Source organism: Pleurodeles waltl, chromosome 8, assembly GCF_031143425.1.
Source record: "Pleurodeles waltl isolate 20211129_DDA chromosome 8, aPleWal1.hap1.20221129, whole genome shotgun sequence".
NCBI lineage: Eukaryota > Metazoa > Chordata > Amphibia > Caudata > Salamandridae > Pleurodeles > Pleurodeles waltl.
Window position 1 is genome coordinate 121,558,133 of NC_090447.1, and position 26,590 is coordinate 121,584,722.

The 26,590-nt window shown below is 46.1% G+C and overlaps 2 protein-coding genes across 3 annotated transcripts in view; both read left to right on the forward strand.

Moving 5' to 3' along the window:
• CAPN5 (calpain 5) overlaps nucleotides 1–26,590 on the forward strand; it is a 431,423-nt gene that overhangs the window by 325,167 nt on the left and 79,666 nt on the right. The gene's annotated exons all lie outside the window — the stretch shown is intronic.
• Nucleotides 7,556–8,190, forward strand: OMP (olfactory marker protein). The gene has a single exon (XM_069203906.1). The coding sequence runs from the start codon at nucleotides 7,619–7,621 to the stop codon at nucleotides 8,093–8,095; it is 477 nt and encodes a 158-aa protein (XP_069060007.1). The 5' UTR covers nucleotides 7,556–7,618; the 3' UTR covers nucleotides 8,096–8,190.

Below are 26,590 nucleotides of genomic sequence, written 5' to 3' on the forward strand. Positions count from 1 at the left end.
TGCACCAGGTCGTGTGTGGCAGAGTCAGCACAAGTAAGGGAACTGTGTGGGTCGGAATGGAGCGACCCATCACAAACACTCCCCCTAGAGAGCGTCTGTAGACGACGCTCATCCGAAGGACATCTGGAGAGAAAGTCAACATTGGCCATGAGACGTCCCGGAGAATGAAACACCTGAAACGAAAAGGGTTGTAAGGAAAGAAACCACCTCAGGACTCTAGGATTGGTATCCTTATGACGAGACAGCCAAGTAAGTGGGGCATGATCAGTCAGGAGGGTGAAAGGACGGCCACTGAGATAATACCGAAGAGACTCAATGGCCCACTTAATAGCAAGACATTCCTTCTCAATAGTGGGATATGGACGCTCACGGGGAAGAAGCTTCCTACTGATAAACAGAACAGGGTGAACCGACCCATCAGGTTGGGTTTGTGATAACACGGCCCCTAGACCAACATCAGAAGCGTCGGTTTGTAAGATAAAAGGACGACCAAAATCCGGGCAGCACAACACAGGGTCGGTAGCCAAGGCCTCCTTAAGCCTCAAAAAACTGTGCATACCTGCTTCTGGTAAGGAGGAGAATGTTTTAGGAGACCCATTCTTTAGCAGATTCGTAAGAGGCTCAGCTATGGTCGAAAACCCAGGAATAAACCGCCTGTAGTAACCGACGAGCCCAAGGAACGAGCGTATTTCTTTTTTTGACTTAGGTACTGGAATCTGTTTTATGGCTGCAACTTTTTCAATTTGAGGGCGGACTTTTCCTTGTCCTAAGACATACCCCAGGTATTTGATTGATGTACAGCTTAACATACATTTTTCAGGATTGGCAGTTAAGTGAGCTTCCCTCAATGTCTGTAGCACTGTTGATAAATGTTGGAGGTGGTCAGTCCATGAGTCGCTAAATATTACAATGTCATCTAAGTAGGCTGAGGCATAGGAGCGATGGGGCCTTAAAATCATATCCATTAGCCGTTGAAAGGTAGCAGGGGCTCTGTGTAGCCCAAAAGGGAGAACTGTAAACTGATACAACCCAGAGGGTGCTGAAAATGCGGTCTTTTCCCTGTCTGTTTCTTTTAAGGGGATCTGCCAATATCCTTTTGTGAGATCTAAAGTAGACATGAACTTGGCATGCCCTATTCTCTCCAACAGTTCGTCGATGCGAGGCATAGGGTAAGCGTCAAAGTAGGTGAGCTTATTCACCTTCCGATAATCTACACAGAAGCGCGTGGTTCCATCTGGCTTGGGTACTAACACTATAGGGGAACACCAGGGACTACTGGATGGTTCAATAATCCCGGATTGTAACATTTTAGTAACTTCCTGTTCGATTACAGCTTTCTTGGCTTCCGGAATCCTATAGGGTCTTTGTCTTACAACTGCCTCGCTCTTGGTTCTGATACTATGTTCGGTTAAATTAGTGTGGCCAGGTTGTCGGGAGAATATATCTGCATAGGTGGTAAGTATTCGAGAGAGAGAGGTTTGATAACTGTCAGCAAGAGAGGTATTGATCCGGGGTTTATCGTCTCCTTCATTGGGGAAAAAGGAAAGAGCGGGATAAGGAATGTCTTCTATCTGCTCTGTCACGATATGTTGGATTTTATGGCTATGCGCAGTCTCTTGCCATTTTTTTAACAAGTTTATATGATAGATTTGTTCTTTTTGGGGTCGATGGGGAAGAGCCAACCGGTATGTTGTTGGGTTGATTTGTTCTAACACTTCATATGGTCCTTGCCATCGGGCTAACAATTTATTCTCACAACTGGGGAGAAGGATTAGAGCCTTATCTCCAACATTAAGGGTACGAAACACACTTTTAGCATCATAATTCTTCTTTTGCCTGTCTTGGGCTTCTCTTAAATTCTCATGGGCTCTATCCCAAACAGCCTGTAGATTCTCTTTTAAGTCTTTAGTATAGGTCAGTAGATCCTTTATGTCCTCATCTCTTTCCTCCCATTGTTCTACCAACATCTCAAGGAGGGTTCGAGGAGGTCTACCAAATCACATCTCAAAAGGACTATGTCCAAGGGAAGTCTGGATATGTGTACGTATGGCATATAATACGAGTGGTAGTTTTTTTCCCCAATCTCTTCCGTCCTCTGCTACGCTCTTCCTAAGTAACGACTTAATGGTCCGATTATATCGTTCCACAAGTCCATCAGTTTGGGGATGGTAAACTGAGGTCCGGATTTGTTTTATCCCCAACGTGTCACTGACCTCCCTCATTAATCTAGACATGAAAGGAGTACCCTGATCAGTCAGAATTTCTTTAGGGAACCCGACCCTTGAAAAGAACTCGATCATAGCTTGGGCCACTACCTTTGTATGCATACTGGGAAGCGGGATTGCCTCGGGATACCTCGTGGCGTAGTCCACCAGGACTAATATATACTGTCTTCCTCTAGTAGATGGGGTGAGGGGACCAATAAGATCCATTCCTACACGAGAAAAAGGGGTTTCTATAATCGGGAGGGGTTGTAAAGGGGCAGGGGGTTGCATTCCTGGATTATAGAATTGACATTTCTGACAGGTTTGACAATACCGCCGTATATCCCCATATAGCCCAGGCCAATAGAATCGCTGGAGGACCGCTGCCTCAGTCTTATCTCTTCCGAGATGCCCTTCCCTGTCTCCCCATGGGCTAGTTGTAAGACATGCTCTCGGTACCTCCCAGGGACTAATAATTGTCTCCGGTCCATATTTCCTGACTGGGGCAATCTATATAACAGTTCATTATGTATGTGAAATGTGGGTCCTACCCCTCCTTCCTCCCGATTAAGGGCCTTTTCCCAGGCATTCTTTAAGGATGGATCCTCTCTCTGTGTTTGTCTAAAGTCCCCGGCAATGGTATATACCTTTCCGGTGCTTTTTGGTGAGTTCTTGTTCCCTGGGTTCTCCTCCCAATATTGCTGTCTCTGGACTCTTTTCTGTCTTTTGCTTACGTGGGGTTTGAGCGGGCGAGTCTCAGCTATTTCAATATCATAGGGTATTTCCTCCCACCATTTTCTCATCAGATGTTCTTCTCCGGCTTTGTGCAATAATTGTGGAAAGGCTACATAGTCGGTCCCAATAATAATATCTTCTTCAAGATGTGGCAACACCCCAACCCTGAGGGTTTCTTCTTCACCCCTCCACTGAAATCGAATGCTAGCTACCGGATAATATGACTGATCACCATGGACACATGCTATCAATACCTGGGTATGGGGTATGGTGTGCCTTGCTTCCACTAGGTTTTGTCTAATGACGCTCTGACTGCAGCCAGAGTCAATTAAAGCTACTTTCTCTTGTCCATTTAGACAAATGGGGAGCGTATAGGTAGGCCTAGCTTCCCCAGCCCAGAAAACCCTGCCTTTGGTGACGCCAATTTCCATGGGTTCTTCTATGTCTTTTTTTTGTGGACAAAAGCGGGCGATATGACCCCATTCAGAACAATTATAACATTGAGGTCCGCTAGACGTATAAGAGGCTGGAGGTGGATGGGGACTATGGATTCTCTCTGGCTCATGGGAACTTAGGGGTCGTGAAGGCGTTATTTTCCCTATATTGGGCCGTGCAGGAGATGGTCCAGGGTTCCGATAAGGGGTGGTTTTGAAATCTGGGCTCCTGTGGAAAGCACAGGCTAAGTCAATTGCCCTTTCGTTAGTTAATCCTGGGTGTGGCCGAACCCAATTTCTTGTGGTTGAGGGCAGTGCATCCAGGAATTGCTCTAATACAATCACATCGAACATTTCTTCCCGAGTCTTTTCGGTGGGCCTTAACCAACGTCCCGCCGCGTGTTGGACCCGGTAATATAAGGCATGCGGATTTTCTTGTAATCCCCATTTCATATGTCGGAATTTGCTCCGATAACTTTCGTGGTCTAGTCCTATCCTTTCTAGGACAGTCTTTTTGCTCTCCTTGTAGGGGAGTGTGCCCATGGGATTGATGGCTTGATAAGTGGCCTGTAATTGTCCAGTCAATAATGGGGCTATATATTGGCCCCATTTGTCTTCGGGCCAGTTGGCTGTACTGGCCACCCTTTCAAAATTAAGAAAAAATGAATCCGGATCTTCCTGATCCTGGTATTTTTGTAGAACACTGCTCGGCACGTTCGGATGTACTTTGGTATGTGCAATGGTCTCTGTTAATTTACTCATGGCAGTTTCATGGACCAGTTGATTGTTGGCCATAATTGTGGCCTGACTTTTAAGGGCCGTCTGTAACGCTTCTCTCTCCTCTTTGGCGTCTTTCATTTGCTGCTCCCACATCAACTGTAGATGTCGTTGTCCTTCTGCGAGCTGAGCAATTACATCCGCCATGGTGGGTTTTTCTTCCATCTTCTTCTCCGTGTGTGTGGGGTTCAAAATCCCACTTCTGACACCACTTGTGCGAGGATGGCAGATTTATGACGCTGAATAGCAATATTGTGGTTTCAAAGAACTGTCTTTTATTGGTTCTTGAAACAGTTTATACGATGAGTAATATGTACAAAGTTTATGGAATAGCAGTAGGTTGTAGAGTAGTCCTCGGGTTGACCTCTTGGCTCGTCCTCCTTCTTCCTTCCCAGGCCTCGCGGGGAGCATGGAAACAAGAAAATAAATAGATACGGTAAGTGGGGGGGGGCTTGTTAAGGCTTAACTGTTCTTGTCTTTCCCTTTTCTCTCTCACTCTCTTTGTCCCTGTCTCCGCTGTCTTCTGACTGTCTTACTTCTTTTCGCCTGTGTTGTCTCTCTTCTGGTTCTCCTGCCAGACTTCCTTCCTGCCTGTTTCTTTGCGTCCTGCGCTTCTTGCTTATGTACTGTTTTCCGTCTTTCTTCTTCTTTTTCTCTCTCTCTCTTTCTCTCGTTTATTTGTTTAGTGTACTTAATCGTGAATCTCTTCCTGCGTACGCTCTATCTTCTTGGTATCGTATTTCTTATATTTCTCTTCCCTTTCTTTTCTGTATCTGAATGACTGCTATTGTTTTCTTGCCCCCGTCCCCTTTTCCCCACAGTGCTCACCATCAAAAGTGCCCGTTCACCCTCTCCCCTTCTCCCCTCTTTCCCCTCCTCTTCCCCGCTCCTCTCACCTCCCGCCTCCCTTCCCCGCTTTCGTCTCCGTACCTGGAGAGGCCACGCTTCTCCGGAAGCGTGGCGGCGTAGGAGCAGGCTCCCCGGGCCAGCTGTCTCCAAGTTTCCTCCGTGGTACTCCAGCTCCCGTCGGCTCCGTCTTCCGGCCGTCGTCCTCCTCGATGGTGGGTTCCTCGTCCTCTTGCTCCTCCTTTGTCACTCGTATATCTTCACTCCCGCTCGCCTCTCTCCTCGATATCTCTGACGCTCTGCTTTTAACCCGCAGTTGGTCCCGCGGTTGCCATAAGCGACCAATCAAATCGCCGGGGTCTACAGTATGCACCAGGTCGTGTGTGGCAGAGTCAGCACAAGTAAGGGAACTGTGTGGGTCGGAATGGAGCGACCCATCACACCAAGGTATAGTGGGCCAGGTAGGCAGGGGCTGAAAACGCTTAGACAATTAAGGAATATGTGAGGAGAGCGATAAAGGTCCGGCCGTCCAATTGCATGGAGGCAGGCCCGTTCTTCCTGTGGTTTCCTGTCTTTACATTGGAAGAGGAGCCCATTGTTGAATGACACAAGCCGTAGTCTTTACTAACAAGCTTGCAAGGGGCCAGCTTCTAATGCGCAGCAGCGAGAAGTGTGGCGTGGCCAGGGAACTACATAATAATTGTGTGTGGATACTGGCGGAGTAACACCTGCAGAGTGATCCGAGAGTCTGCTTTTTATCTTCGCCCACATAACTAGAGGAACTGGCCCACTCTGCTGATGTGAGTTGTCTATGGAGGTGGTTCTTAACCAGTGGTCCGGGGATCCCTGGGGGCCGGGAAGCCTACTCTGGGTTACTGTTGACTAGGCAACATTGGCTGCAAGAGGATGGTGTTGGCACATGCTACGCTCTCCACTAGCTATGCTGTAGGGGTATACAACTGAAATTACATTACACAAATGTTTTGATTGCACCATGTCTCTTCTAAATGGTAGAGTCAGATGACACTCAGTAAAATTATGACATTGGTGAGTAGTGCTAACATAGCTATAAATAAGGTGTAACTATTTAAAATCAGAGAAGCAACAAATTCACTGCAACAGGCTATTTCTTGCACTGCTTTGAAGTGTGTGACTTGTGTTTGGGAATAAAATCCATAAGGCACAACGTTGTTTCTTAGGATGTGGGCTGCATCGAGGATCTGGACGATGGAAGCATCGCCCACAATCATCTGTACTTCTTTGTATCCTGTCTTTCTGCATCACTGCAATGAGACCTGTGCAGTTTACCTGGGGTGGTTATTGCCACAAAAGTGGGTGATTTGGTCGGTAGGGGTGACAATAAATAAAAAAGATCAGGGGCCAAATGTTTTTTTAGGAGCCTGCTGCCAAATGCCAGAATTGAGAAATTCCAAATTCTAAGGTGGCCTAGTCTTATCCCACCACCCTGCGCTACCTGTCTTTTTTTTCTCACCATTATAGGTTGCTTTTCATCCCTCTTCCCCCTCTTTGTCATAGATATCCCATTTTTCTCTTGCTCCTTCCATGTTCTGCTTTTCTCATTCTTGCCCTGGGCCAAAGCCTGGTGTTGACAAGTGAGTAATCTTTCCCAAAAATGTGTAGAAATTATGAACTGGTAAGGTAAAACCTCGATTCAGTCGTGCTTACTTTCGTCTGCAGGGGTTTGTGATCGCTACAGTTAGGCCAGCTTGGTTCTTGAGGGACTATTGTGCGTACTTCCTTTTGTTGGGTCCATTATCGCACTCTTATCCAGACCGTAACTGTAAGAGATTCTGCATATGTCCGCCCTGTAAGAGATTCTGCATATGTCCGCCCTGTAAGAGATTCTGCATATGTCCGCCCTGTAAGAGATTCTGCATATGTCCGCCCTGACTAGCGAGAAGAGTTCACTGATGCCTGAGCAACACGAGCAGGCTATTCCAGTATTTTGTTGCAATTTCTGTAAAAACAAAAAAAAAAAAAATTGAAATTGGTCTTTTGTCGAAACAGCTTTGCTTTTATAATGATATGCTTCTGAATTTAATAACTATCATGATACAGTTGTTACAAGAGTTCAGAAGTGCTGACAGTTTTCACATTGTTGGGAAGTTGGCATTGAATTCTACCAGTAATGATATCCACACCCTAAACTTTTTTGTGAAGAGTTTAACATTTTTAATTATGGGATGAACAGGGTTACTGAGCTGACAAATGGGGAAAATATGCATGGCACTGGAGTTTTCTGCAACTTTAAAAACAGCAGTGGCTTTGCAAAAGCTGTTAAATACACAGATTCCATATGCACTGTGCTCTTGATCTCACTGTATGTGGTTGTCAGGGATGTTGCCAAGGCTGTTGACATCACAGACCTCCCTGAAGATTCACTGTGTGGTTGGTATGTGATCTACATCTGCAAATTAGTCAAGCAGGCTCCAAGGGGAACTCCCTCAAGGGACACTTTGCGTCAGTGACCTGTGTTGCTTGGCACCGTTGGGAGTGTGGCAGGGAGGAAGGGCTACAGTTGTGTTTTTGAGAGGAACCTGCACTGTTGCAGCTAATAGAGGTCAAGACGTTTGCCAGGAAGGGTGCGTACACACAGAGGCAATGGCAACAGAGGCATCTGTGCTGGAACTTTCCCTTTGCGAGGATGCACAGCTCACCAAGTGCATGCGCCTCCGGGCACAGAGCCTTCAGCAAAGGCAAGAAAAACCACAGGAAGGAGAGAAGCTACTGAAACCCAATGAGTACGTCTTTCGCATTGACTTCTCCAAGCAGAAGCTGAACTTTCTATGGTGGAAAATTCAGCTGAAGAAGCCTGGGAAACTGATAGTCACCGGCACCTCTCAGCACTGGACGCCAGACCTGACCAACCTCATGAACCGCCAACTACTGGAGCCCAGCGGGACCTTCTGGAAGAAACCTGGAGAGAATGAAGTGTCCTGCAGCGAAGCAGATACCCAGGAGTTCGGAGAAAGGATAGCGGAGCTGGCGAAGATCCGGAAAGTGATGTACTTCCTCTTGACCTTCATGGACGGCCTTGAACCAAGCAATGTCAAATGTTCGATTGGGTTCAAAGTTTAAGTTCTCAGCTCTATCACCCACTCTTGTTAAAAGTATCCAACTGGAAGCCGTCATCTGAGCCTTAATGTCACTTTTGATTTCGACAAAGTATGGATTTCGTTTACAAAGCAAAATTCAGGAAAAAGAATTTGGTTAAAACTGTTATTATCTGGAGACAACATTCTGTTAAATTTATTGTTTGCAGTGTCAGCCGAGATATTCTCAACTTCGCTAAATTTCTCAACTCCGCTAAATTTGGAGACACACAAATGGTGATCAGATGATTCCAGTCTATTTTGTAAATGAGATGCTCAGGAGAGAGCAGGTTGGTAATCTTAGAAGCAGAGGTTGTTCAGTTGTGTCACCAATCCTTTAAAAGACAATGTGAGTGGGTAGACCGGTTGCCAGTTGAGGTTGGGCTGTCTTCATTGGATGGGGAGGTGGGTGGTGAATCAAGATTTCTTGTCCAAAATTGTGCCCTTTTGCTGATCTTTTTATTTAATCCACACGTGACTTGCAAAGGAGTCAGACTGTAACTTTGGGTATCCATGCTGTGAAATGAGAATTGATCTGTGTATATGAGATATTATAAGGTAATATATTTGTTTCTCAATGTACGGTCCAACATAGTTTATTACAAATAAATATGTATTTATATGTGGCCTGAATGGGAGTTTGTGCATCTTAAGTATTCAACTAGCGCTTGAAAAGTCAAATGCAGGAAGTGAACCCAGCCAGAAACTGGCTGATTTGGCAGGTCAATCGCTTCCATGTCTGATGTAACCCAAGAAATGCAACCGAATATAAGTATGTATTAAAATAGCAATTCTTAAATTTTGTAATTGTTAAACATAAGGTTAAGCTTTCCTGTCAATCTGCTGTAAAAAGTAGCTTTAACCTCAGATATGTATGTTTCGGCCCGTTTGTCACAGGGCTTTAACACGCATATACGAGATCCTGCTTTGAAACGCACTCACACGCTCAAATGCCCACACTCGCAGATATGAGCACACAATGATAGACACACGCACAACACTATTTACCTCTCCAACAGGTGACAGGAGGTGCAGATTAACATTAGACATTCCAAATACCTGTATCGAACATGATGCCTCGAAAACAGCATATGTGACCTAGGAAAACATTCGGGGATTCTTTATGAAACTCAGAAACTCGTGAAATGTGTTACAAACAGAGATAAGATTATTTCAGACTTTGACTCCTCCACTGTGAATCGGGCCCCTGGTTTCAGTGCGCGCGGGAATGGGGCCTGTTATGGGGGTGACAAGGATCTGTGAACACCTGTGTGAACGCCCTCTTCCACCAAGTCTCACTCACCCCGGTGATTGACAGGTCCCTGGCGGCCACATTGCTGCTGGAGCGTCACCACTGCTGGTCGCGAGCGGAGGCTCGAGCTTGGGAAAACACCACAGATGCCAGTCAAGAGGCGGGAAGGACGCCGACCTTTCCGCAGGGATGTTTACGTCTCCGGGGGTCCGTGACATCCGAAACTGAACTGCTAGTCTGCGGACTCTCGTTCCCTCAACTTGTTAATGGCCACTTTGCCGCTCGTGCTGACTTCCTCTCGGATGACAATCACACCGTGAGGTCTGCAGGCTGAAAGGCAATCACGGACCAATCCCAAAAAGTCTCTTGATCCATTATACTGCTATTTTAATGTACACTAACATAAACCGCCTGATTGGCTAACACTGCGATGACGAGTTTATTCCCGAGCCGTAGTTCCCGAGCTATAGTCTCCACTTGCCTTGAGTTTGTTTTGTGATCTGTCTCGCTTGTATGTACAGCACCTTATATTGATTTGCATATGCACCTGGCACTCCATGCATCATCCTTACTGGCCACTGCTATTCACCAACTATGTATTTTCGCAAAAATAAAAAGTGAACAAAACGCCGGAATGCTTGTTCTTTGCGCTGCGTGTTTGTTGCCTCTGAGTTAAAATGAACTACGGTTTTTGCGTGAGACGGCGCAGGAACTGAAACCTGTCTATGCGGAGAATGGCGCAAAGCGCGTGATAGAAGAGAAACACTGCTCTGCCCACCCCTCCCTACAGCTGGCCATAGGAAGACTAGACTTTACATTCCCAAGACCCTAGTGACCCTGCAGAAGGGACCTTAATGTGTGCTGTCCGTCTCTTTTTCTGTATGCTGCACTCCCCGCTCTCCCCTTGGCACGCACTCTCCCCATGTGCTGCACTCCCTGCTCTGTCCGCATGTGCTGCACTCCCTGCTCTGTCTGCATGTGCTGCACTCCCTGCTCTGTCTGCATGTGCTGCACTCCCTGCTCTGTCCGCATGTGCTGCACTCACTGCTCTCCCCTTGGCACGCACTCTCCCCATGTGCTGCACTCCCTGCTCTGTCCGCATGTGCTGCACTCCCTTCTCTGTCCGCATGTGCTGCACTCCCTGCTCTGTCCGCATGTACTGCACTCACTGCTCTCCCCTTGGCACGCACTCTCCCCATGTGCTGCACTCCCTGCTCTGTCCGCATGTACTGCACTCCCTGCTCTGTCCGCATGTACTGCACTCCCTGCTCTGTCCGCATGTACTGCACTCCCTGCTCTGACGGCATGTGCTGCACTCCCTGCTCTGTCCGCATGTGCTGCATTTTCTGCTCTACTCCTGTGTACTGCACTCTTCGTTCTATGCAGTGGCATGCGTTTCCTTGCACTGTCCGTGTGCTCTTCGTGCTGTACTCTCTTCTGTACCGTGTGCAGCGCACTCTGCTCCATACCCGAGTACTACACTCCATGCTCTTTCTCTCTGTCCTGCATGCCCTGCTCTGTCCCTCTGTTCTGCTCTTCCTGTTCTATCCGTGTACTTCTATTCCCATGTACTGCCCTCTGCACTGTTCCCATGTGCTACACTCTCTGCAGTGTCTGTGCTGTGCTCCCTGCTCAATTCCCATGTACTGCACACCTTTCTCTCTCCCCTATAAACTGCACACCCTTCTCTTCCCCTATAAACTGCACACCCTTCTCTTCCCCTATAAACTGCACACCCTTCTCTTCCCCTATAAACTGCACACCCTTCTCTTCCCCTATAAACTGCACACCTTTCTCTTTCCCTATAAACTGCACACCTTTCTCTTTCCCTATAAACTGCACACCCTTCTCTTTCCCTATAAACTGCACACCTTTCTCTTCCCCTAGGTGCTGCCCTCCTGCTCTGTTCCTGTGCTTGGCTTTTCCTATGTGCTGCTCTTCCTTCTCTGCTCTGTGTCACGTGCTCCCTGCTCTAGTCCTGTATTCTGCCCTGTCTGCACCACCCGAGTGCTGCACCCCAGGTCTGCCCTGTGCACTGCACTCCTTGTGCGCTGCATTTCAAGTGGTCACCTCTGTGCTCTGCATTCTGCACCTCCCTGTCTGCTGCGCCTCCTCCGTTGTTCTTGTGTGCTGCACTCACCGCACTGTCCCTCTGTGCATCACTCTACTCCCTGCTCCTGTGTGCTGCACTCACCGCCCTGTCCCTCTGTGCAGCACTCTACTCCCTGCTCCTGTGTGCTGCACTCTCCTCCCTGTCCCTCTGTGCAGCACTCTCCTCCCTGTCCCTCTGTGCAGCACTCTCCTCCCGATTCTTTTTAGAAAGCCTTATGTACATGCCGTGCACCAGCTGCCATCTTGGAATGGTTAGAAAACAATTTAGATGGTCGCGCAGCGAGCAGATGAACAGGTTCGTGGCGAGTGGGAGTTTGCGGATAACCAAATTGGCACAAGAAAAAGGAGTGGATGGGAAAAGAGGGAGGAGCAAGGAGGAGGGAGCGGGAGAGAAACGAGTCCCTCATGCATTGCAATGCAAGGTCTTGACATCAGCAGTGGAAGAAAAGACATCATCAACTAATCATAAAACGTTGGGACTAGCACACTGCTTGGGCAAGAGGGACACAAGAATAGGGCAAGAAAGCCATCAAATCATGAGCACAGATCAGACCTAAGGCCTAAAGACCTGCAAGTCTTTATTGGATAGAGGATGCCTGTTGCCATACATCACACTGTCTACAGTAAGACTTGAAATATGTTTATTATTGGCTTAAGCAAACAATCATCACAGAAGCAATGAGTTCACAAACAAAACATTGTGGCTTTTGACTATCGAAGACATTTGCAAGCGCGTTAAACAGAAGACGCAGCCCATGGGGAGCAGGAACAGATACATTTTTTCTCCCACAAATAGTGACGTTTGCGCTGCTGCTGTCCATGTTGTACTTGCATTGTATATTAGTGAAGCTTGGGGAAAGCCTTTAACTATAAAAAAAAAAAAAAAAACACAACAAAAAAAGACTTTCCGACAAAGGCGTTGTGGATGTGGGGAGAGGGTAAGGGGGCTGGATTGAGATGCATTTTAAGATCCAAAGAAGTAGGGTGCAGTGCAGCAATGTGGGGTCTTATAAGGGCGGAGCGGTGTAAGGACCGCTGTAGGGTGACGGTACCAAAATGAGGAAATGAGAAGTGCAGTGGGGCTTTGAGCAGTGAAGGGTCTACGATGCATGGAGCAGCACAGCCTGTAAACAAGCATTGTCAAAGTACCACTGGTCTCACATTTGAAAGGCGTCAGTCGAACATATGGCTTTGCTAGTGCTTGTTGCTGTTCACCGCTGGCAAAATAAAAAAAGTTGTTCGTGATGGTGAATATCAATGGCATAAACAAAAACACAAAAAGAGGGCAGCTAATGGAGTGGGACCAAAGGAGAAGGGCAGCCCAGGGTCAGAGGGGTAGGAGAGCAGTGCAGCGAGCCTACAGGGCCCAAGCAGGGGAGCAGCAAAGGGCCCAAGAGGCCTGGAGGAGGAGGGGGCTGAGGGGGCAGAGAGCAGCACAGGCTCAAGCAGTGTGACGAGGGCTGCATCAGGTCAGGGTGCTAGAAACTAACTGCAGCGTGCAGTGGAAAGGCAGACTGGGTCAGGGGGGCAGTAAAGGATCCAGGATGTAGAGAACAGTGGACAGCACAGCAAGTAGCCAGGATCCAAGGGGGTGGGGGCTGCACGTGGTCCAAAGAGAGGTGGTGGCAGGGTTGGGTAAGGAGCGCAGACTTCAGGAGTGCTTTTCCCCACCCAGCGAATCCTAAACTCTCTACCCTGAGCCCAGTACACAAAATGTGGGGAGCAGCACAGGGTCCATCAGGCAGGGAGCACAACAGCACCGGGGAGATGCACAGATCTGCTGGGGCGAAGGCCTGTGTCATTGTTCCCTCCATCTATAGTCCCTATCAATGGGTTCATCTGTAAACAGCACTTGGTACTCCACCACAGTGTATGGTATCGTAAGGCCTGGCACTGCGTTACTGGTCAGTAAACGTTTGGGTTTTTTCAATGAGCACCATGGTGCCACTTCTGCGGTTTATTCAATGGTGCAGTTTTTTAATTGACTCCTTAGAAGGATGTTTATGAATGATACACTCCATCACCTGTCTACCCCACAATTGGCGCCCAGTGTGCAGCCCCAGTGGGAGCACGGAAGGCAGCAGCTTGGGAAGGCGTGGGAGGCGCATGAAGTATCTACATTTATGCACCCAAAAGGTCGGCTTTAGGGCGGTAAAATCGGTGCAGACACACCTGGCGCTTCCCCTGGAGGGGAAGTGGCTGGGGTGGGTTGGCTGTTGCAGGAAAAACTGTGTTTAAAAGTATCTTATGGGTTTAAAGGCACTTGCTGTAGAGTTCCTTGTGTGTCTAGCAGTTTTCAGACAACATTAAAAATGTCAAGCTAACTCTGGTGATTAATGTTCCTGCTCAAGAGATAAGTTTTGTTTAGTGGCAGTTTTTACTCATAAAGTAGTGCAGAGGGTAAACGTGCCTGCTGCAAAGAAAATGTACCATGCAGATAACAGAACGGACTGTGAGTGAACTATGAGTAGTGCTATAAAAAACTGAAATGTATGTCACTGAGCAGCACTGCTGGAGGGTGGTAGTAAAGGAATCTATAAATCAAGTTGTTGTTGGTGTGGCACCATTAAAGATTGTCGCAGTGGATACCACCAGCAATAAAGCTGGCACTGTACATGCTTTTGTGTGTGTGTGTGTGTGTGAACGATGGCCACATGTATGAAAGTACTTAGCATTTGCAAATGGCAAATTGGACTGTTTACGAATGCTAAATGGCCTTTTGCCATGTACCAACCCTATTTTGCGATTTGGTAACTAGTCAAAATAGGGTTTGCAAGTCCATATTAGGAAGGGGCATCCCTTCCCAATACAGAGTCGCAGGGCCATGTATGAGTGTTTTGCGACCGGAAAGTGGTCATAAAACATTCGCAGGTTAGCACCAGTTTCAAATTGATGGTAGCACATTCTCAAATGGGAAGGGGTCCCTAAGGGTCCCCATCCCCTTTGTGAATGTGGGCGACATAATTTTTTAAGAGCAGGCAGTCTTCCCACTGGCCACTACCTGCTCTTAGAGATGAAAACAAAACTTTTTTTGTTTTTGTAATGCAGCCCTTTTCCCTTTTGCATTACAAAAACAAAATGTGCTTTATTTAAAAAGCAATCACAGACATGGTCTGCTGACCCCAGCGCACCACCGCCCCTAAGAGTACAGGCCATTCCCAATGGGTCCCAAATTGCGACCTGCCTCATGGATATTGATGAGGCAGGTCCCTTGTGCCCATTTGGGAATCGCAAACAGTGTTAAACACACTGTTGTACATCACAGTTTGATTTCCTAAAAGCGAATCGCAAAAATTTGCTGTTAGGAAATCACAAACACGAAGCTTTGTGCATGTGGCCTGATATTCTGTACCATCTGTTTGTGCTACAATTGGCGTTCAGTCACAGTGAGAGGTGGTAGGCGGCCACTTGTGGAGACTCTGGAAGAGTGTGAAGAATCCGTGTTTGTACATGCAGCGAGTTCAGATTATTATTCTCTTCTTCCCTTTTGGTTATTTAAATAGTTCAGTCACCAGCCAGATATTAGGTACCGGAAGTAGTTCCTAAATCATTCCAGTATTTCCTGGTGATGATCTAAAGGCCTAAATTCTGTGTTGTATGCCATTGCCAACTTGCAATGCTTAGGCCGGGCACTAGGTATGGTGCTGACGGATGGTTCAAAGTTACCATCTTAAGCATGTATGTATATAGTACTTCTGTAGCACAAACTTAACCAAAAGCACGTACCAACCAAACGTGGATTCTTCATGCTTCTCCCAAGCCTTCCCGTGTTGCTGCATCCCACACTACGACTTGGACCAGACCCTGCTAGAGGTATAGACAGGTGGCACAGAATATCGATCACAAGCACCAATCTAAATAGGGGTTTGGAATCCCTGATCCTGGGATACAAGTACAGAGGGTTTATCTCAAGGGTCTGTCCTTTGCCAAAACTCTGGAAACTTGTACATTTAATTGAATTAATCTTTCTCTGAGAACACACTCTTGGGTGATTATCAATGTGATTTCAGGCCTGGGCATAGTAACAAAACCACAACTCTCAGTGACCACACTGTCCCTTAATCCTACTTGACCTCTCTGTGGCATTCAACACTGTATATTGGGGTGGCCACCACCTCACTCTTAAAGAACCCATGAGCTTTCAGATTAATATTGTCAACTGGTTTACATCATACCTTTCTCACCGATCCCAAGGGATCAAAATTGACAAATCTGTTTTTTGGTTTCATGAGGCTGTCTCAAGGTGCTCCACAGGGATCTGTTCTAGCTCCAGCGCTATTATCCTCTATCTGGAACCTCTGGGGGACATTATCAGAGAGTCTGGGGTCTCCTAACAACAAACGGATGCCACCATACTTCCTTGCCTTAATTCTTTGCTGTATTTTCATTCTAGTTATTTCTTTTTTCACTTTGGTAGTCTGTGACACAAATATTCAGCTTTAATCTATGCATGCCACATCACTGACTATTTGCAGCAACTGACTGGCACAGCTTTTCCTACTCTTGTTTGGTACAGAGTCATCTATACTTTCTGTTGCGTGTGATACCATTGATTGATGGCCTCTCCAAAACAATATGGCATACATCCAGAGTAAGGCCACTCCATCCTACAGGACATGTTGCATTTAATCTTTGGACAGGAATCAGATGGTGAATCACAGGGTTCAGAAACTGAATGTGGTACCAGGCACTTTGAGACAACAAGGCACTGCATCCAGGGTCCCCGCATCTCTCACGTGGAAGTCACCTTCACTTGCCGATGCAAGCGGTGCGAGTCACCCCTTGGGAGGTGAAAGTACCCAGATGCACATCCATTTTTCTATCTGTACTGACAGCCTGTTGCAGTTGGCGATGGACATTAAGACCATGGAATGGCCATCAAACCACCAGAAGGACTTTGAGTAATAAGCACTCTCCGGCTCTAGTTAAGCCCTTTTGTTGAGCCTGTTCCCAGTGTGGGTGCAGGAGTCCTGAGCTGCTGTGGCGTCCTGGGCTTTAACCATTCTCTGCATGTGAATGCTGTGCTGCTGATCCATTGCACTAAGAGATTGAACGCACCTCCTTGCCTGGGCACGTACCACGGGACCCTGTCACAGCCTGACCCATTGACTCCAGAGAGCAGGACCGGCCTTTGCTCGGGTAGCACTCTGAGTGGATCCAATCTGCCATCCTTGCTCCTGATGGTGTGTCAAATGAGGCAACGAGGGGCCACTTTCGTGTTCACAGGTCAGATCCAGGCTGGTGATATCATACAGCGACTAATCTCTGAGCATAAGCATCTCCGACCCTTCTCAGCTGACCTCAGTCAACCAAAGCTGAGCTGCATCATGCTTGTGGCAAGTCGTTGTGGAGTGGTAGAGTGTGAGGTGTGTAGAGCAGTGGTAGAGAAACAAATGGGGGGTGGGGTGGAAGGGAATGAGCTGAGGCAGTGTTACACAAGAAGCCTCCATGCATCAACCTAAGGGAGGTAGCTCAGTCTGCCCTCTGAAGGTTGACACCATGTGTGGGCCCAGCTTGCCCATGCAAATGGCTGCTCTCCTAAAAACGACCAGGCCTTAATTCCTCCAGTTAAAATATTGAAATTCCAGCATCACAATTCATTCAGCTTGTAGTTTGCATTCTGCCAGGGATTAATTGTGTACATTGTCCAGCACCCCTTCAGCCTTTGGCAAGGTTTTCACTGTATAAATATGAAAAATTAAATACTCAGTGTTGCCCACTTAAATCAATCAGGATTTGTAGAGCGCGCTAATCACCCGTGAGGGTGTCCAGGCACTGTATGTTTACCATGACGTCATAGAAGAACATGATACTGCATTAGATCTTTAAATGACTATAATATTCTCATACTGCAAAAACAGTGCAATACTTTGTATTGCTCAAGAACTTGTTATGCTGTCAAGTAGAGGGCAATGAAGCAGCTTCCTGGTAAGACGTTAAGGGTCAAATCAGCAGTAGTGAAAATTGACTGATCAGTATGAGACCTGCAAATATTGACAAGTTGAAGAACAATGCCCGTGTGGCACAAAACCCATCTTCCCCGGCTCCACTCACTTGAATACCCAGGGAGGCTTCTGGTTTTGCAGGAGTGTGCTGCTGGAAACTTTAAAGGACGATTCTGTGAGGCTACTACCCACATTTTCACAAACCTGAGCAACGTTTAGAGACCTCCCTATCCTTTGCTGGGGGGCGGTGCCCAGGAAGGAGTGGAATTTCTACTTGATGGAGAAGCAATATCATTAAGCTAAAAGTGACAGATCCACCAGTGATTATTTTGACCCAGCATCCCAAGTTATCTCTAACTCCTCAAGCTGAATTACCTTACTAGTTGGATGCTTGCTGACTGTGCCCCACCCAGTACATCCTCCGAGCCACTTCTCTTCGTCCTTTGTCTGGTCCCTCAAGGAGTATTTGTCGTCATTTGCGCAAAGTGCTTCTGCAATAGGCTCATCAGCAAACGGTTCCAGTATGTTTGAGTGCTTAGTGTTTCAGATTCTCATTTAATGGAGTGGAGTCGTGTTGGTTGCCCTGAGGGAGTGAGGTTTGCAGACTCGGACATAGAGTGCGGTAGGCTAATGACAAGCGAAGTGTTTCCAAGGGGAAATATGACATTATCCACAGCGATGCAGACAGTAATTGCTGCACATTTGGACTTGCTGTCTGAAATGGCGGCCCTAATGGAAACCAGCAAGAGAGCTGTAAGAGGGTTAGGCTTTTGGTCGGCCATCTTTTCCTGTCGCGTTCAGGTGCCTAAGAATCAGTGGAGTTGGCCGTAGTAGTTCAAATTGGGCTTGTCTCCGTCTTTAAGTCACACAAGGGTCAAGTGAGTATAGCAACTGTTTGATATAAGACAGAGGTAATGAAAGTGGAGGAGAGTGATCAGTTCAAGACAGTTTTTTTTCTTGGGACCTTGATTTTATTTTTTTCGTATTGCGAGTTTTAGTTGAAAATGGTACTTTTCATGAGATCTTTAGACAGTGACATATGTAGCGTTGTGAATAGGGCCTAAGGTATACACAAGTAGACACTTTGGGAAGAAAAGCGCAGAGGACAATGTTCGTGGAAGGGAGCACAGATAGACAGACGCTGGGGGTTCATCTGCGTAAGAATGCTTTCTAAAGTGAAGATAAAGCCCTACGCATGCGCACAGGGATGCAGAAGAATCATTTGCGTGGAGAGGGAGTGTGGGGGGGAGAGAGAGAGAGACCTTCAGGTTACATATTCTTAAATATGCTGAAAGAACAGTAATGTGTGGGGCTATATCATTGGCTGATGCTGGAAGCAGAACATAGTCTATGGATGAAAAAATTTCTAGCTATCCCGTCAAGAATTTTAGATTCTATTAAGGACACGGAGGCGAGGATTATGCTTACTCTTACTTTACTGACCAAAACACAGCAGCCAATAATAAACTTTAAAACTTAAAACTACCATTCCCATGAGGCTAAGCCCACCAATCACAGCCCCACCATGACCATAAATAGTCTGTGTGTCAAAGTCCGTCCTCTTTCTTTGCGAATCCAACTTGACGCTGAAATAGTTCGCCACCTTGACACGAAACTCCTCGAAACTTGAGGGACCAACACTTCACTCCAACCTAGAACAGAACTGGAATCCGATTCTTGCTCCGAGAAGATGACCTCTACACATTTGTGTTATTTGCTCCTGTGAATGCAAAAGAATAAACTAATATCTATGTACTTTGAAGGGAGGGTCAATAGTTTAATATAATTGAAAATGTACAAAATCAACTGTAAATATTGACAATATTCATTATAATGAATTAATGGGTGGGATAATCCTCGCCTCTGTGTCCTTAATAGAATCTAAAATTCTTGACACGATAGCTAGAAATATTTTAATTCTATGTCAGGACCGGAGGCTTCGGATTATGCTAGTTTAAAGTCTATCCACCACTTCTGAAACTACGTCAACAATAGGTTTATGGTAGAATACCTTGAAGGTGGAATCATTTGACCAATCTGCTGCCGCCATAATATCTTCTAGTCTAGCTCCAGTATCAAAGGCTTTTGAAGCCATGGCTCCTCTGACAGAGTGAGCTCCAAAAACAGTTATGTCAATACCTGCTTCGGCTAATAACCATTTAACCCATCGAGCTACGGTTGCTGCAGTGACTGGACGAAACGTTTTTTGCACAGAAATCAATAATTGACCAAAAACATTCTGCCTGAACTCACGTGTACAGTCCTCATACACTTTCAAACATTGAACAACACAGAGTTTCTTATTATGAGGAAAAGATGGATAAGAAATACATTTTGATAGGGTTTTAGTACGTCTGGTAATAGAAAAGGATACTCCCTCCGGAGTAAATACTCTACCTGACAAATCCAGAGCTTTAACATCCGACACCCTCCTGCATGACAGTAGACATAGTAACATTGTCAATTTAGCCGATAATTGCTTGCGAGATAATCCCTCATTATCTGGCCAATTTCTGAGGAAACGTAAGGCAATATTGACATCCCATAAGGAAGTATATTTTGGTTGAGGAGGTTTAACTATACGTATACCCCTAAGTAGCTTACAAATCAAAGGGTGTTCACCTACAGGTTTGCCCTGAATATGCGGGTGTCCAGCAGAAAGAGCGGAACGACAGTTATTAATTGTTCTGTATGCCAAACCTTGGGAAGCCAATTCTGAAAGAAAATTGACTATGACATGAATTTCTGACCCCAGGGGATCCACACTCCTTGTTTTGCACCAACATACCCACTTTCTCCAGGCCTGCTCGTATCTTTACTGAGTGGAAGGGGCCCAAGATTGGGATAAGAAGAACAATGCCGAGTCCGAAACTCCAGGCACCTGCCATCGTCGCCTGAAAGTTTCCACGCCATGAGGGACAACAACCCCTGCAGAATTAATGGGTGAAAATTGTTCAACGGATCCGTGAGAAGGTCCACAGTCAGTGGAACTTTCAACGGAAAGTCGCAAGACAGAACCATTGCAGAAGGGAACCAAGGCTGAGCACGACCGAACGGAGTTATCAAAATGACCTCTGAGCGTTGGCGACTAACTTGTGCCAGGACGCGAGGAATCATTACAAAAGGTGGGAAGGCATAAAGGAGCCCCCTCTGCCATATTTGTAAAAATGCATCTGTCCCCTTCGACTGAGGATCCGGTTTCCAACTGAAAAAACAAGGAACCTGACTGTTCAATCGGGAGGCAAATAAATCCATCTGACACTTCCCCCAGCGTAGCTGAAGTGCTTGGAAGATTTGTGGATTGAGCCTCCAGTCGCTGCCGTCCCGAAGGAAACGAGAATTCCAGTCTGCTGTCGTGTTGACCCGACCTGGAATGTATTGTGCTATTACTGAAATCTGCTGACTGAGGCAATAATGCCAAAATTCCTTCGCTATCTCCGCTAGGCGTGATCTGGTCCCCCCCAGGCGATTGATGTATCTGACCGCGGAGACATTGTCCATCCGCAGGAGAATACAGCAATGAGCCCGACGAGGCAATTGATATGGTATGTCAGCTCTCCCGGGGACCATCGTCCCCCCGTCTCCACCGGACCGCAACGAGCTCCCAAGCCCCATAGGCTGGCATCCGACTCTGACAACATCTGGACTGGAGGGAAAAATCGCTCTGCCGTTCCAGGCGTCCATGTGAGAGAGCCACCATGCCATCTCTGTCTTGGCTTCCTCTGACAGGGGAACCATCTCTGAGTATTGAAGTCCTTTCTGAAGATGGAGAATCTTCAATCTCTGAAGAGCTCTGTAATGCAAAGGACATGGGAAAATCGCCTGAATGGATGATGCCAAAAGCCCGACTAGGCGAGCTAGCGTCCTCAATGATATAGTCAGAGAGGCAAGCGCTCTCCTCAACTCTTTCTTGATCAAACTGCGTTTGCTGGCTGGAAGAATTAACCAGGTCTTTATTGAATCTATTTGGAATCCTAAGAATTCTATATTCGGAGTTGGAATTAAACAAGATTTCTCGGAATTGATTACAAATCCTAGATCCTGTAACAATTGTATTGTCCAATTTAGGTGAAGGAGAACTATCTGTTTGTCCTGAGCCATGATAAGTATGTCATCTAGGTAAATAATCAGGCGTACTCATTGCTTTCTCAAGAATTGGACCACTGGACGCAAAAGTTTGGTGAAACACCAGGGAGCTGAGGAGAGACCAAAGGGAAGGACTTTGAACTCGAACCAATGGGAGCCCCATTGGAATTGTAGGGATCGCCTGTGAGGAGCAAAAATCGGGACTGAGAGGTAAGCGTCTTTGAGGTCTAGACATACAATCCAGTCTCTGTCTCTTAGAAGATCTCTGAGAAGGTAAATACCTTCCATCTTGAAATGACAATGTCATCCAAGAATTGAAAATCTTGAGGTTTAGGACTAACCTGGAACCCCCGCCTTTCTTTTGTACTAAGAATATTGTGCTGGCGAACCCCCGAGGATGCGGAGAGGTTTGCACGATTGCCCCCTTTTTTAATAGGGAGATAATCTCTTTTCTTATGAATTCGCGATCTGCGAGGGAAAAAAGGAGAGGCATAGGAGGAGTCTTCTGAATGGGGGGGGGGGAGTGTAAAACTCCAGCTGAAAACCCTGAACGGTTTGAAGAACCCAGGGATCCTGAGAGATTTGTTGCCAGGCTGGAAGAAAAAATTGTATCCTGCCCCCCAAAATGACCTCCGAGGAGGAAATAATTCTCACCTGAGTTTGAGGTATCTTGGTTGGAACCACCTCCTCGATACCCTCTGGAGGAACGACCACGCCCTCTGTAGCGGTTGGGGTAGAAGTTCTGTTGGTCTGCCGAACCACCTCGGTGACCTTGAGAGGCGTATCTGGAAGCCTGATACCTGCGGCCTGACGCTTGGCCCCTGAAACGCCCGGCCGGGGCAAAAAGAGCATTGTTGAATACTTTCTTGATATTGGATTGGGCCTTGTCTAGAGCTGTAAATGTGGCCACGTATTTGCTTAAATTGGAAATAAATTTGTCTCCAAAGAGCATACCATTGGCTGAAGAGCCCACTTCATTAGTAGCCAATTCTGCCAATTTTGGATCCAAGCGAATAAGGAAGGAGCGTCTATACTCCGTTGACATGGCGCAATTGGCGTTGCCAAGAAGACAGATAGCCCTTTGAGCCCAGTGGAATACCGCCTCCGTCTCTATGGGCACATCCGATTCCTTAGATTGAATAGCTAAGTCCAAGATCTTAGTCAAAGGGCCAGAGACGTCCAGCAACTTGTCCTGGCAACCTCTCCAGGCCCGATCTAGACCCTTCTTGGGGTCCTTGGCAAACTTGTGAAGGAGGGTCGCCATGCTGGGATCTAATTCAGGCGTATCCGCGACTTTACCCAGCAAAGAGGGACGAGGGCATTCGGATCTGAGAGTGTTGCGCACCTCTTTCTCAAAACATTTACGCAGTCTGTCTTGGAAATAATTGGCCACTTCCGGAATAGGAACCCATTCAGTGGAGTGTGGATGAATAATATCTTCAGGTGTGAATAAGAGGTTCTTACCCGCTGGAGGAGTGACTTCGGACATAGAATGACAAGACTTGCTTTTCTTTTTACGTGGAAGGGAATCTGATTGAGATTCATCTGAATCTGATTTGGAAGAAGAGGGATCTTGATAACTGGATTGGGAAAAGGAGGATTGTTGGAAATTAGAGGATGCATCTTGAGGGGGAGGGAAACCCCCATAAGCGTTGTCACGCAACACCGAGGATGCCACGTGTGCCAATATTTCCTCAGAGGAATAACCTCCTGATCGTTGCAGAGGGAGTCCCAAACTCTCCTTGGGATCTCCTGATTGTAGATGAGATTGTTGACTGTTCTCGCCCAAAAACTCTCTTTTGGCAAAATTTGTCAAAGGTTGGGTAAAAGGCTTGAGGGCTTGAATCAGAGCCCAATTCACGGAGTCCTGCACATGATGACCAAGTGCTTCCACCAGTCTTTCCTCCATTTGATGCTCCAAAGGCATCTCTTGCAGTTCTTGGTATTGCTCATCTTCATTGGCATAGTACGCCATGCTAGATCTAAGGTTGTTGCAGGAGTTAACGGGGGGCAAAAAACCCTGAGCAGGTGAATAGAGAGTTCAACAAAACAGCTAAAACTGTATAACCAGCAAAATTTTGGAGTGGAGGGAGCCACCTGCTAATCAAAATTTCCAAAAATTCTATATCTGGTAATATACCAAAATTGCCACCTGAGCAGAGCTCTAATTAGTATTATTTCAGCGCCTGAGGGTGGATCTAGGCCATTTAGTAGAGGTTTGACGCCAATCCGTGCACACGCGCTGAAAACCCGGTCGGAAAACCTTCGATCAGCTTAATGCGCGTGCGCACGCATCGGCATGGAAAGAGGACTGCGTCCTCTCAATACCGAGCAAACGCTCGTTTACTGGCCTGCTCCCGCTCCACACCGGTACTTAGGAACAACAAAATACAATAAAATTAGCGGAGCCGAAGCTCCGAAACGCATTGAAATATGCAAACAAACTGAAGCGCTAAGGCTATGCGTGCTCATTTACATAAAAAACAATAGCATAAACATTTGATCACTCCGCGCGCAACACTTAACTGGCTGCTGGAGCAGCAAAGAAAGAGGACGGACTTTGGCACACAGACTATTTATGGTCATGGTGGGGCTGTGATTGGTGGACTTAGCATCATGGGAATGGTAGTTTTAAGTTTTAAAGTTTTATTATTGGCTGCTGTGTTTTGGTCAGTAAAGTAAGAGTAAGCATAATCCGAAGCCTCCGGTCCTGACATAGAATTCAAGAGCAGGGTTCTTCCTGTTCAGTCAATATGTACGTGGTCGGTGGAGTAACCGATTCTGTGGTATTTTACGCATGATTATAGTTTTCCTATACTTACAACATGATCCATGAGGTTCTTCATAAATTGCGAATTTCAGCAAAAAAAATAAAAAGGTGTTGGCGCAAATGGATCAAAAGTTACTAAACAAACATGGAACGTGGTGCAGTGGTGTAGCCAACACTTTGCAAACGTTAGCTGGTCACGATTCATCTGCTAGTTGTCGTTTTGAGTAATCAAACAGATAATAAAGAGGCTAAGCTTTTTCCCAGATTGTATTAGTACCCCTAGCTGATCGAATGCATAGGGAGCTTTGTCTATACTCTATAGTAAAAAAAAAAAAAAAATCATACTTCAGTATAATTGAAGCAGGCTGAAAATTATTCCTCCTTGGTCTTGAAAGTTTTTTTTTTTTTTTTTTTTTTTATACTATACGTCCAAATTAATGCTACACACAGGCATTGCCACTTGCCACTCAGCAATTTTAAGAGGGCATTTGCAGTGTAAAATACATTAAAACATTGTAATTATCTTACATTATTAGTGTGCGTTGTGTTGTGCTGTCCTGCAGGGATTTTTCTTTGTAGAAAGAGGTGTTTCCAGGGTCCATGTCTGGGTTCCAAAATAAGCTGATGAGTTTTAAATAGTATTTGGTATGCACAGAATAAAGGAGGCAAACTTTTTATTACAAGAACTTTGAAAATGCAGGTTTGTTTTTTGCTGATATGTCACTGTGTGTGTGTGTGTGTTTGTGTGTGTGTGTTTTTAGACTATATTACGAGTAGACATTACAAATAAACTGCTGCGCTTGTCAAACGCATTTTGGTGAATAACGTTTCGAAGGGGATCTGTTGAATGTGTTTTTTTCTTTCTTGTGAAACCTTTGTATTTGATGTGTTTTTGGTACCTCTTATCAGTGTCTTAATGTTAAAACAATGAGATAATATTGTCACGCTGTGCTGCATAATCCGCCTTTCCTTACCACATAATTTACTGTTCTATTTCCGCACAATTTTAGTGTCCCTCAGTATATGTCAGAGAAGATACTGATTATAGGCTCAGTGTGCAGAACCAGGTCAAGTGATTGGTTTAAGATGTAGATGAGTTGACCTTTTTCCCAGTTTCTTTGCAAAGTTTGTCGCAGGAGATGTGAGCTTGTGTGTAATCCGACAGTGACAGACATGTTCCTTCTGCCCAACATCTCTCCGAATCAATTTGAAAAATTCCAACTACGAGGCACTGTTTCATGAAGTCTGTACTCAGAGTTCTGAGCAAGGTAGAGTAACAAAGTTTTCGACTCCATGCACACTGTTTCTGGACTACCTTCTTACAAGCCATGAGGAGTGAAAGTCATCTAAGATTCTGCAGAAAACTGAAAACATGTCTCTTTTCCTCAAATATACAAATTGACGGTCTGTTTAGATACATTTCCTGTTTATATTCTATAGTGCCAAGACACAATTTACATGTTAAAGAATTACGCAGGCTACTTTAAGAGAACAGATCTAAAATATGGGCTCCCAGTGAGCTCGGGTTGAGTGTCCTGAGGGCAATCAGTACTCTGTTGTAGGGCGAGCTTCATATGGCCCAAGGAAGCCAACAGCCTTGAATGAGGATTGTAGAAACTGGCTAGGTTAGATCAGGACTGCATGAAAGGTGAATATCACTAATGACTGATATAAGAAGATCATCTCTGTCTATGGATTGATGGAATAAAGTGCAGCAGCTGAAGAAATGCTCAGTCGACTCCAACCACTGATCGATGGTCCTAATGGCAGATGGAGGTGGGATGAGGGCTGAGGAATGGACGGACTTCGGGCAAATATATTTGCAATCTCTGAAATGTTGGTGGGATGCAAATGTAGCGGAGCTCAGTTCACACTGCTCACAAGCTGATGCTGGCTCAGGTCTCAGTAAATTATTGCTAGGAGTTTGGACTGGCCAGTACATACAGTTATGTGCTCTTTGGTAAAAGTTGAACAAATATGTCTTATGGGGAGATAGTCCTTACCCGTCTCACCTTGGACAGCTGCTTAGTCTCTTGGTGAATACTCCAACCTCAGGTGTCCTCCAAAATCTAGTAGGCCTGGCAGCAAAGGGAACATATTCTTACTGTTCCCAGGTGAGTAGCAACTGGTAGCTTGCTATCTGAATCTGAAGCAGATGGAGCTAAATGGAGTTGAGCTGATTTCTTACTGCACTTTGCAACTCTCCCACCTCTGTTTCTCCTATTCTAAAAGACTTTCACTGGTTGCCTATTAGAAAGCGGAACATTTTTAAGCTATGCTGCTTGACTCAGAAGGCACTAAATAAGGTCCTTCCTA